The 13,403-nt window shown below is 43.4% G+C and overlaps 1 protein-coding gene across 1 annotated transcript in view; it reads right to left on the bottom strand.

The window, feature by feature from the left end:
* LOC139383384 (dynein axonemal assembly factor 9) overlaps nucleotides 1-13,403 on the bottom strand; it is an 87,848-nt gene that overhangs the window by 42,557 nt on the left and 31,888 nt on the right. Inside the window, exons 13-20 of the mRNA XM_071127908.1 lie at nucleotides 12,761-12,837; nucleotides 8,274-8,318; nucleotides 8,109-8,154; nucleotides 7,686-7,797; nucleotides 7,496-7,566; nucleotides 7,151-7,198; nucleotides 6,972-7,062; nucleotides 1,589-1,692 (exon numbers count right to left, since the gene is read on the bottom strand). Of these exons, the coding sequence (XP_070984009.1) occupies nucleotides 1,589-1,692; nucleotides 6,972-7,062; nucleotides 7,151-7,198; nucleotides 7,496-7,566; nucleotides 7,686-7,797; nucleotides 8,109-8,154; nucleotides 8,274-8,318; nucleotides 12,761-12,837 (594 nt within the window). The remainder of the gene's footprint in view (nucleotides 1-1,588; nucleotides 1,693-6,971; nucleotides 7,063-7,150; nucleotides 7,199-7,495; nucleotides 7,567-7,685; nucleotides 7,798-8,108; nucleotides 8,155-8,273; nucleotides 8,319-12,760; nucleotides 12,838-13,403) is intronic.

Genomic DNA, 13,403 nt, shown 5'->3' on the forward strand with positions numbered 1-13,403 from the left:
CGACCTGGACCTACCATGTGGTCTTGAAGTATTGAAACCAAACCAATTTTAAAAGGTGACTGTAAAAAGACTGTAAAGAAGCGCTTATTTGAAACAGGCTACATGTCATATTAAACAGCATATTAACACTAAATAGGTCAGGAGCCAGACAGGAAGCCTAATGTATTATTCAGGCTGTTATTCCACAAAGGAATACATTGTGAAGCATTTGTGAGAGTGACGCAACAGACTGGTAGGGACATAAAGCGCTCAGCATTTAAACAACATTTTGTTGTATTAAATCATTATAGTCTAGAAATTGCACATATAGGCTGTGACTTACTTAGAATAAAATACAAATTAAACAAAATTGCCTTGTTTGGCTCAGTCTACAGTGCCCTTGAATTCATTTTTAGAAACACGAGTTTGGCCAGAGACTGGATTCAGGTTCATGCGATGGTACCTGGAGAGCAGGGCAGAAAGAGGAAAACACCCTCTTGGCGCTTGCAGAGCCACTGGGGATGCTAAACACCCTTCAGGCCACTCTTGCCAGGCTGGGCAGGGATGCAGAGGTGTTTTTCTATGTGCAGGCCGAAAGGTTTTTAGGCAAAATAATCGTATCAAAACAGAAAGCTCCTCGAAAGAGGTAATATGTCAGGCCTACTGGGCCAAAATCTATTGTATAGATAATAGAACTTTTAAGATATCTGGTTTTTAGTTTATAAATACTTTGCAACAATGACACACTTAGTTATCTGTTAGCATATGTACATAGTAAGTACTCCATCATGAGTCTTTAGTTGTATACATTACATCACCACACTCCCTCTCTTGCTCTTGGTCCTCTCCCCTTCATTTAGAACCTCTGTGTTTAATCAGTTTCTTTATGAACATACCTATCCAACTCCATGACAGCAGCTAAAGCAAGGGGCTATAGCAGCACCCAAGAAGGCTACAAATGCATGCTGGGCTAAGCATGCCCTGAGCTCACTGTGCATTTTGGATGGAATCAAGGCATCGGAATGTACCAGAGGCATCGGAATGTACCAGAGGCATGGAAATGTACCAAAAACATTGGAATGTACCAGAGGCATCGGAATGTACCAGAGGCATGGAAATGTACCAAAAGGCATCAGAATGTACCAGAGGCATCGGAATGTACCAGAGGCATCGGAATGTACCAGAGGCATGGAAATGTACCAAAAGGCATCAGAATGTACCAGAGGCATCGGAATGTACCAGAGGCATCGGAATGTACCAGAGGCATCGGAATGTACCAGAGGCATCGGAATGTACCAGAGGCATGGAAATGTACCAAAAACATTGGAATGTACCAGAGGCTTTAGAATGTACCAGAGGCATCAGAATGTATCAGAGGCATTAGAATGTACCAGAGGCTTTAGGATGTACCAGAGGCAACTAAAATAGGCCCCAACCCAGGGACACGTGGCTGGCTACTCCGTGTACTTGTGGAAACCACTTTCGGCATGTGACAAATAACATTTGATTTGTTCCCAGGGCCCTGGTCAACAGTAGTGCACTATAGGGAACAGAGTGCCCTCTGGGAGACAGCCCATGTAACTGCCTGTGTTCTGGTAGAGAAACGTACCAGGTCATACAACTTGATCCTGCTGATGAGGCTCCTGGGTAGAGTGATGGTTCCGTACTGAGGATGGAGGAACAGGATGCCCTCTGTGAAGAAGCTCATCTTACCTGAAACACACAGACACAGGAGGTTAAAGGGACATCATTCACATTAACTACAGACTAACTCATTAACTAATTAAATAACTGACACACTGACTGGCTGGCTGGGTGGCTGACTGGCTGAGTGGGTGGCTGACTGACTGGCTGGCTGGGTGGCTGACTGGCTGGGTGGCTGACCGACTGACTGGCTGGCTGGGTGGTTGACTGGCTGGGTGGCTGACCGACTGACTGGCTGGCTGGGTGGCTGACTGGCTGGGTGGCTGACCGACTGACTGGCTGGCTGGGTGGCTGACTGGCTGAGTGGGTGGCTGACTGGCTGAGTGGGTGGCTGACTGGCTGGGTGGTTGACCGACTGACTGGCTGGCTGGGTGGCTGACTGGCTGAGTGGGTGGCTGACTGGCTGGGTGGCTGACTGACTGGCTGGCTGACTGACTGACTGGCTGGCTGGATGGCTGACTGGCTGAGTGGGTGGCTGACTGGCTGGGTGGCTGACTGACTGGGTGGCTGGGTGGCTGACTGACTGGCTGGGTGGCTGACTGACTGGGTGGCTGGGTGGCTGACTGGCTGAGTGGGTGGCTGACCGGCTGGGTGGCTGACTGACTGGCTGGCTGACCGACTGACTGGCTGGCTGGGTGCGTTCGAGTGGATCACTATTTAATAGCCGTTGTTCCTGTTCCCAAGAAAGCTAAGATACCTGAACTAAATGACTACTTCTGTCATCATGAAGTGCTTTGAGAGACGAGTCAAGGATCACATCACCTCCACCTTACCGCTTACCGCCCCAATAGAGCCACAGATGACGCAATCGCCATCACACTGCCCTAACCCATCTGGACAAGAGGAATACCTATGTAAGAACGCTGTTCATCGACTACAGCTCAGCATTTAACACCATAGTACCATCAAAACTCGTCATCAAGCTCGAGACCCTGGGTCTCGACCCCGCCCTGTGCAACTGGGTACTGGACTTCCTGACGGGCCGCCCCCCGCTGATCCTCAACACTGGGGCCCCACAAGGGTGCGTTCTCACCCCTCTCCTGTACTCCCTGTTCACCCACGACTGCGTGGCCATGCACGCCTCCAACTCAATCATCAAGTTTGCAGATGACAGTGGTAGGCTTAATTACCAACAACGACGAGACGGCCTACAGGGAGGAGGTGAGGGCCCTCGGAGTGTGGTGTCAGGAAAATAACCTCTCACCCAACGTCAACAAAACAAAGGAGATGATCGTGGACTTCAGGAAACAGCAGGGGGATCACCCCCCTATCCACATCGACGGGACAGTAGTGGAAAAGGTGGAAAGTTTTAAGTTCCTCGGCGTACACATCACGGACAAACTGAAATGGTCCACCCACACAGACAGTGTGGTGAAGAAGGTGCAACAGCTCCTCTTCAACCTCAGGAGGCTGAAGAAATTTGGCTTGTCACCAAAAACACTCACAAACTTTTACAGATGCACAATCGAGAGCATCCTGTCGGGCTGTATCACCGCCTGGTACGGCAACTGCTCCGCCCACAACCGTAAGGCTCTCCAGAGGGTAGTGAGGTCTGGACAACGCATCACCGGGGGCAAACTACCTGCCCTCCAGGACACCTACACCACCCGATGTCACAGGAAGGCCATAAAGATCATCAAGGACAACAACCACCCGAGCCACTGCTTGTGCATCGAAGCTGGGACTGAGACACTGAAAAACAGCTTCTATCTCAAGGCCATCAGACTGTTAAACAGCCACCACTAACATTGAGGCTGCTGCCTACATACATACTTGAAATCATTGGCCACTTTAATAAATGGACATAATAATGGTATCACTAGTCACTTTAAATATCACCACATGAATAATGTTTACATACCCTACATTACTCATCTCATATGTAAATACTGTACTCTATACCATCTACTGCATCTTGCCTATGCCGCACGGCCATCGCTCATCCATATATTTATATGTACATATTCTTATTCATTCCTTTACACTTGTGTCTATAAGGTAGTTGTTGTGAAATTGTTAGGTTAGATTACTCGTTGGTTATTACTGCATTGTCGGAACTAGAAGCACAAGCATTTCACTACACTCACATTAACATCTGTAAACCATGTGTATGTGACCAATAAAATTTGATTTGGTCAAGTAGGTGACAATCGCTGGTTTCTGCCTTTCAAAGTGTGTTGCATTATGGGGATAAAAATGGTCCGACTTGCACCGACATGTCGACTGCATAAACGTTACAAAAATCATGTGATCAAAGGTCATGACTGCAAGTTTCTGCAGTTGCTCTTCACCAACGTCATCCTGTAGCCCTCACCTGCATTGTGGGAGGATCTATTGTCAACCAATCATTAGGATGTTTTTCTTTGACCCGTGTGAACATGACCAAAGACGTGATTGAGACAGGAACCAACTTTGCCACAGTTCACGTAAACACTGGATATGTACAAATGAATGTGATATTTAAGGCCCTCTCTCTGTCCAATTGACTGTACATTGTACACACAGTACCAGTCAAACGTTAGGACACACCTACTCATTCCAGGGTTTTTCTTTATTTGTACTATTTTCTACATTGTAGAATAATAGTGAAGACATCATAACTATGAAATAACACATATGGAATCATGTAGTAACCAAAAAAAGTGTTAAACAAATGAAAATATATTTTATATTCTTCAAAGTAGCCACCCTTTGCCTTGATAACAGCCTTGCACACTCTTGGCAAAGCTGTCCACCACCATGTTGCACTGAGCCTTGCTGTTGGAAACCAGTAGCACCGACTTCCGGCTGTCGCAGATGCACCTCCCACAACATAACTTGCTTTCGCCTTACTAATCTAACAAGACCACCAACTGACTGACTGACTGGTCGTGTTCCAGAGCATCAAAACAACTGCAGGCGACTGACTGATCTACAAATCACCTGGGATCATAAATAACTACTCATTTTAGATCCTCTCGAACACGGCCACTGGCTGGACTGACAGACTGGCTGAACTGGACAAACTAGCTGGCTGGCTGACTGACTAACTGACTGTACTAGAGGTCGACCGATTAATCGGAATGGCCGATTAATTAGGGCTGATTTGAAGTTTTCATAACAATCGGAAATCGGTATTTTTGGGCGCCGTTTTTTAAATATTTTTTTTATACCTTTATTTAACGAGGCAAGTCAGTTAATAAGAACACATTCTTATTTTCAACGACGGCCTAAGAACGATGGGTTAACTGCCTCGTTCAGGGGCAGAACAACAGATTTTTACCTTGTCAGCTCGGGGGACCCAATCTTGCAACCTTACAGTTAACTAGTCCAACGCTCTAACCACCTGCCTCTCGTTGCACTCCACAAGGAGACTGCCTGTTACGCAAATGCAGTAAGCCAAGGTAAGTTGCTAGCTAGCATTAAACTTATCTTATAAAAACAATCAATCAACGACTGTTGTTGCTCCAATGTGTACTTAACCATAAACATCAATGCCTTTCTTAAAATCAATACACAAGTATATATTTTTAAACCTGCATATTTAGCTAAAATAAATCCAGGTTAGCAGGCAATATTAACCAGGTGAAATTGTGTCACTTCTCTTGCGTTCATTGCACGTAGAGTCAGTGTATATGCAACAGTTTGGGCCACCTGGCTCTTTGCGAACTGATTTGCCAGAATTTTACGTAATTATGACATAATATTGAAGGTTGTGCAATGTAACAGGAATATTTAGACTCATGGATACCACCCGTTAGATAAAATACGGAACGGAATAAACGTTTTGTTTTCGAGGTGATAGTTTCCGGATTTGACCTAAGGCTCGTATTTCTGTGTGTTTATTATAGTTAAGTCTATGATTTGATATTTGATAGAGCAGTCTTAGGGGTGGTAGGCAGCAGCAGGCTCGTAATAGTCAAAGGTATATGGTTTAGAGAAATAGTTGACGCGTTATAATTCCTGTAATAACTTGCGGCTGAACTTGAAAGGGGTTCCTTCGTTATTTTACCGTTCATGTCTTCCATAGAGAATGTCTTGATCTACTTCCAATAAGGTCTGTGTTTCGTGCAGGTTAGGGTTCAGGCTTAAACCACCTCTGTTCATGTCTTCCATAGAGAATGTCTTGATCTACTTCAGATAAGGTCTGTGTTTCGTGCAGGTTAGGGTTCAGGCTTAAACCACCTCTGTTCATGTCTTCCATAGAGAATGTCTTGATCTACTTCAGATAAGGTCTGTGTTTCGTGCAGGTTAGGGTTCAGGCTTAAACCACCTCTGTTCATGTCTTCCATAGAGAATGTCTTGATCTACTTCAGATAAGGTCTGTGTTTCGTGCAGGTTAGGGTGCAGGTTAGGGTGCAGGTTAGGGTGCAGGTTAGGGTGCAGGTTAGGGTGCAGGTTAGGGTGCAGGTTTAAACCTCCTCTGTGTTTTGATACCCATGTAAATCTCACTAGGATAAGGTAACGTTTGTCAACATATTTTCATAAATCCACTCTACAAATTTTTTTTATTTTCGCTTATATTTAGCCAATATTGATCAGAGTTACCTTGTCCTATGGATATCTACACAGTTATAAAATTGGCAAGGTGGTGTAAGCCTACAAAAAACACAGACCTTATTTTAAGTGAATCTAAAAATATCCTATGGAATAAATGAATGAACCGCATTTCAGATTTTGCTAGAAGGTGTCATGGGAATTATGACTCGCACTTTGGTAGTCAATTCTTCCCATGCCCATTATTAAAATAGGATTTCCTGCATATAGAAAAGACAGTTTTTGTTTTCAACATTCATCACAGGTAACTTAAACTCTATTTTTATTCAAACAGTTGAGTATTTGTCTCCTAAGCAGACTCTTCAGTATCATTGTCACTTCAGAGATGTGTGTTTTACAGATGGCAGAGAAAAGCAGAGCACCAGTGTGGGACTATTACATGGAATTGGCACCAGGGAAAGCAAGGTGTCTTATTTGTGATAAAGATGTATGCATGGGGTCAGCAACGGCTAAATCAAAAAATACCACCAACCTGTGGAATCACCTTAAGAACACCCATCCAAAAGCCCATAATATATATATTATGTTAAAATAAAAGTGTTCATTGTTCATTCAGTATTGTTGCAATTGTCATTATTACAAAAGTGTGTGTGTGTGTGTGTGTATATATTTATCGCCCGATTAATCGGTATCGGCCTTTTTTGTCCTCCAATAATCAGTATCGGTGTTGAAAAATCATAATGGGTCGACCTCTAGACTAAACTGACTAGCTGACTGGCGGGCTGACTACAGAGAGAGCAAGTATGTGTCACCTTCCTCTGGAGTGGAGAGCAGGCTGTTGGAGAACACATGAGCTGTGTCTGCTGTAGTCAAAGAGGTGCCCAGGCAGGTACCCTCCTCCTCCTGGGGATTAAACACACACAATACACATCAACACACTGACCAGCATGTCTCAATGTAATAACGGCAACATGAGCGGTTGTTGTCTGACCTTCAGCAGGACCTGGGCCTTCTCAGAATGCTTCACATCAGACTCCACCTAAAGCCATTAGGACACACAGTTAACGAGGGCTGTGAACGAGAGGATCAAATCCACAATGCATTATGGATTATGGACTGATCTACAAATAATAATTAGCATTTATGATGCAAGGTGATTTGCAGGTCAGTTGGCAGTCATTTTGAAGCCCTTGAACACGGCCATTTTGTTGAAAGTGACTTGATCCCTGGATGAATGGAGAGAGAGGAGAGGAAAGGAGAGAGGATTGAGGGGAGGAGAGATGAGAAGAGAGGAGAAATGAGAAGAGAGGAGAGATGAGGAGAGAGGGTAACATACCAGCCAGCAGACGTATCGAGGCAGAGCTGTCGTCAGGATGGTGTAGCAGCTGTCTGAGGAAACACTTCCATCTACAGGACAGACTCAACATTACAGTTCAACTAGGAGGAACAACATGACTCACAGACACACAGTTTATAATAATAGGGAGTAGGCATCGGTCAGGCCTAACAGTATGTGTCTCTCTTACCTTTCTGTTGGATGTTGATGCTGGACACCAGGAAGGACTCAGAGAAGACTACAGAGCCCAGGTCTCCTTTCCCCCACTGGAGGTCTGGGATGTCGAACACTGACATGGACGCCTGGGACACACAACCACCACTATAAAGTATAACCCTTAACCCCTGACCCCTAACCCCACTGGAGGTCTGGGATGTCGTACACTGACATGGACGCCTGGGACACACAACCACCACTATAAAGTATAACCCTTAACCCCTGACCCCTAACCCCACTGGAGGTCTGGGCTGTCATACACTGACATTGACGTTTGGGAGTGATGGACAGAAAACACACATTGTAATTCATTCCAATCTAATCAATCAATCAAACACAGTGACATGCCTACCGCAAATGTTTTGGAACAATTATCAGGTTGGAAGAATTGACTTACAGTTTTCACCAAGAAGCAGCTTCCTTCTTCACTCAGAGGAACAATTCTGAAAAGGAAAACAAGAAAGACGGAACATTCAGGAAAACAATGAGTCAATAAAAAGCCAGCTGACAACATTGAATCATAGTGTGAATAAACACTTTCTTTATAACAATCAGAACCCACCTGCCCTGGTTGTTCACAGCTTGGATGTGGAAAACACTTTTAGATCTGAGAGAGAAAACAACAGGTGAACACTTTATACTAGATCAGCTAACGTCGTCATTCAGAGGACACTAATGAAACAACAGGTAGAACACTTTATACTAGATCAGCTAACGTCGTCATTCAGAGGACACTAATGAAACAACAGGTAGAACACTTTATACTAGATCAGCTAACGTCGTCATTCAGAGGACACTAATGAAACAACAGGTAGAACACTTTATACTAGATCAGCTAACGTCGTCATTCAGAGGACACTAATGAAACAACAGGTAGAACACTTTATACTAGATCAGCTAACGTCGTCATTCAGAGGACACTAATGAAACAACAGGTAGAACACTTTATACTAGATCAGCTAGCGTCGTCATTCAGAGGACACTAATGAAACAACAGGTAGAACACTTTATACTAGATCAGCTAACGTCGTCATTCAGAGGACACTAATGAAACAACAGGTAGAACACTTTATACTAGATCAGCTAACGTCGTCATTCAGAGGACACTAATGAAACAACAGGTAGAACACTTTATACTAGATCAGCTAACGTCGTCATTCAGAGGACACTAATGAAACAACAGGTAGAACACTTTATACTAGATCAGCTAGCGTCGTCATTCAGAGGACACTAATGAAACAACAGGTAGAACACTTTATACTAGATCAGCTAGCGTCGTCATTCAGAGGACACTAATGAAACAACAGGTAGAACACTTTATACTAGATCAGCTAGCGTCGTCATTCAGAGGACACTAATGAAACAACAGGTAGAACACTTTATACTAGATCAGCTAACGTCGTCATTCAGAGGACACTAATGAAACAACAGGTAGAACACTTTATACTAGATCAGCTAACGTCGTCATTCAGAGGACACTAATGAAACAACAGGTAGAACACTTTATACTAGATCAGCTAGCGTCGTCATTCAGAGGACACTAATGAAACAACAGGTAGAACACTTTATACTAGATCAGCTAACGTCGTCATTCAGAGGACACTAATGAAACAACAGGTAGAACACTTTATACTAGATCAGCTAACATCGTCATTCAGAGGACACTAATGAAACAACAGGTAGAACACTTTATACTAGATCAGCTAACGTCGTCATTCAGAGGACACTAATGAAACAACAGGTAGAACACTTTATACTAGATCAGCTAGCGTCGTCATTCAGAGGACACTAATGAAACAACAGGTAGAACACTTTATACTAGATCAGCTAACGTCGTCATTCAGAGGACACTAATGAAACAACAGGTAGAACACTTTATACTAGATCAGCTAACGTCGTCATTCAGAGGACACTAATGAAACAACAGGTAGAACACTTTATACTAGATCAGCTAACGTCGTCAATCAGAGGACACTAATGAAACAACAGGTAGAACACTTTATACTAGATCAGCTAACGTCGTCATTCAGAGGACACTAATGAAACAACAGGTAGAACACTTTATACTAGATCAGCTAACGTCGTCATTCAGAGGACACTAATGAAACAACAGGTAGAACACTTTATACTAGATCAGCTAGCGTCGTCATTCAGAGGACACTAATGAAACAACAGGTAGAACACTTTATACTAGATCAGCTAGCGTCGTCATTCAGAGGACACTAATGAAACAACAGGTAGAACACTTTATACTAGATCAGCTAACGTCGTCATTCAGAGGACACTAATGAAACAACAGGTAGAACACTTTATACTAGATCAGCTAACGTCGTCATTCAGAGGACACTAATGAAACAACAGGTAGAACACTTTATACTAGATCAGCTAGCGTCGTCATTCAGAGGACACTAATGAAACAACAGGTAGAACACTTTATACTAGATCAGCTAGCGTCGTCATTCAGAGGACACTAATGAAACAACAGGTAGAACACTTTATACTAGATCAGCTAGCGTCGTCATTCAGAGGACACTAATGAAACAACAGGTAGAACACTTTATACTAGATCAGCTAGCGTCGTCATTCAGAGGACACTAATGAAACAACAGGTAGAACACTTTATACTAGATCAGCTAGCGTCGTCATTCAGAGGACACTAATGAAACAACAGGTAGAACACTTTATACTAGATCAGCTAGCGTCGTCATTCAGAGGACACTAATGAAACAACAGGTAGAACACTTTATACTAGATCAGCTAACGTCGTCATTCAGAGGACACTAATGAAACAACAGGTAGAACACTTTATACAGATCAGCTAACGTCGTCATTCAGAGGACACTAATGAAACAACAGGTAGAACACTTTATACTAGATCAGCTAACGTCGTCATTCAGAGGACACTAATGAAACAACAGGTAGAACACTTTATACTAGATCAGCTAGCGTCGTCATTCAGAGGACACTAATGAAACAACAGGTGAACACTTTATACTAGATCAGCTAGCGTCGTCATTCAGAGGACACTAATGAAACAACAGGTGAACACTTTATACTAGATCAGCTAACGTCGTCATTCAGAGGACACTAATGAAACAACAGGTAGAACACTTTATACTAGATCAGCTAGCGTCGTCATTCAGAGGACACTAATGAAACAACAGGTAGAACACTTTATACTAGATCAGCTAGCGTCGTCATTCAGAGGACACTAATGAAACAACAGGTAGAACACTTTATACTAGATCAGCTAGCGTCGTCATTCAGAGGACACTAATGAAACAACAGGTAGAACACTTTATACTAGATCAGCTAACGTCGTCATTCAGAGGACACTAATGAAACAACAGGTAGAACACTTTATACTAGATCAGCTAACGTCGTCATTCAGAGGACACTAATGAAACAACAGGTAGAACACTTTATACTAGATCAGCTAGCGTCGTCATTCAGAGGACACTAATGAAACAACAGGTAGAACACTTTATACTAGATCAGCTAACGTCGTCATTCAGAGGACACTAATGAAACAACAGGTAGAACACTTTATACTAGATCAGCTAACATCGTCATTCAGAGGACACTAATGAAACAACAGGTAGAACACTTTATACTAGATCAGCTAACGTCGTCATTCAGAGGACACTAATGAAACAACAGGTAGAACACTTTATACTAGATCAGCTAGCGTCGTCATTCAGAGGACACTAATGAAACAACAGGTAGAACACTTTATACTAGATCAGCTAACGTCGTCATTCAGAGGACACTAATGAAACAACAGGTAGAACACTTTATACTAGATCAGCTAACGTCGTCAATCAGAGGACACTAATGAAACAACAGGTAGAACACTTTATACTAGATCAGCTAACGTCGTCATTCAGAGGACACTAATGAAACAACAGGTAGAACACTTTATACTAGATCAGCTAACGTCGTCATTCAGAGGACACTAATGAAACAACAGGTAGAACACTTTATACTAGATCAGCTAGCGTCGTCATTCAGAGGACACTAATGAAACAACAGGTAGAACACTTTATACTAGATCAGCTAGCGTCGTCATTCAGAGGACACTAATGAAACAACAGGTAGAACACTTTATACTAGATCAGCTAACGTCGTCATTCAGAGGACACTAATGAAACAACAGGTAGAACACTTTATACTAGATCAGCTAACGTCGTCATTCAGAGGACACTAATGAAACAACAGGTAGAACACTTTATACTAGATCAGCTAGCGTCGTCATTCAGAGGACACTAATGAAACAACAGGTAGAACACTTTATACTAGATCAGCTAGCGTCGTCATTCAGAGGACACTAATGAAACAACAGGTAGAACACTTTATACTAGATCAGCTAGCGTCGTCATTCAGAGGACACTAATGAAACAACAGGTAGAACACTTTATACTAGATCAGCTAGCGTCGTCATTCAGAGGACACTAATGAAACAACAGGTAGAACACTTTATACTAGATCAGCTAGCGTCGTCATTCAGAGGACACTAATGAAACAACAGGTAGAACACTTTATACTAGATCAGCTAGCGTCGTCATTCAGAGGACACTAATGAAACAACAGGTAGAACACTTTATACTAGATCAGCTAACGTCGTCATTCAGAGGACACTAATGAAACAACAGGTAGAACACTTTATACTAGATCAGCTAACGTCGTCATTCAGAGGACACTAATGAAACAACAGGTAGAACACTTTATACTAGATCAGCTAGCGTCGTCATTCAGAGGACACTAATGAAACAACAGGTGAACACTTTATACTAGATCAGCTAGGGTCGTCATTCAGAGGACACTAATGAAACAACAGGTGAACACTTTATACTAGATCAGCTAACGTCGTCATTCAGAGGACACTAATGAAACAACAGGTGAACACTTTATACTAGATCAGCTAGCGTCGTCATTCAGAGGACACTAATGAAACAACAGGTAGAACACTTTATAATAGATCAGCTAGCGTCGTCATTCAGAGGAATACAAAGGTAGAGTTGTTATCTATTGTGACAGGTGTGCTGGTACCTGAGAGCAGCTCTGTACTGAGGCAGGTGGACCGAGTCCAGTGCCAGATGGAAGGTATGCTCTGCTACGTCCTTCGCCTGGAAATATACACAAAATATACACAAGTTTCAGTCAGTAACCCAACACTCGTCCTCATCCAACGCCTACAGCACACTGCCGTGCCTAGTTAGTTACAACATACCGCCGTGCCTAGTTAGTTACAGCATACCGCCGTGCCTAGCTAGTTACAGCATACCGCCGTGCCTAGTTAGTTACAGCATACCGCCGTGCCTAGTTAGTTACAGCATACCGCCGTGCCTAGCTAGTTACAGCATACCGCCGTGCCTAGCTAGTTACAGCATACCGCCGTGCCTAGTTAGTTACAGCATACCGCCGTGCCTAGTTAGTTACAGCATACCGCCGTGCCTAGCTAGTTACAGCATACCGCCGTGCCTAGCTAGTTACAGCATACCGCCGTGCCTAGTTAGTTACAGCATACCGCCGTGCCTAGTTAGTTACAGCATACCGCCGTGCCTAGTTAGTTACAGCATACCGCCGTGCCTAGTTAGTTACAGCATACCGCCGTGCCTAGTTAGTTACAGCATACCGCCGTGCCTAGTTAGTTACAGCATACCGCCGTGCCTAGTTAGTTACAGCATACCGC

The sequence above is a fragment of the Oncorhynchus clarkii genome, chromosome 25 (assembly GCF_045791955.1).
Source record: "Oncorhynchus clarkii lewisi isolate Uvic-CL-2024 chromosome 25, UVic_Ocla_1.0, whole genome shotgun sequence".
Classification (NCBI taxonomy): domain Eukaryota; kingdom Metazoa; phylum Chordata; class Actinopteri; order Salmoniformes; family Salmonidae; genus Oncorhynchus; species Oncorhynchus clarkii.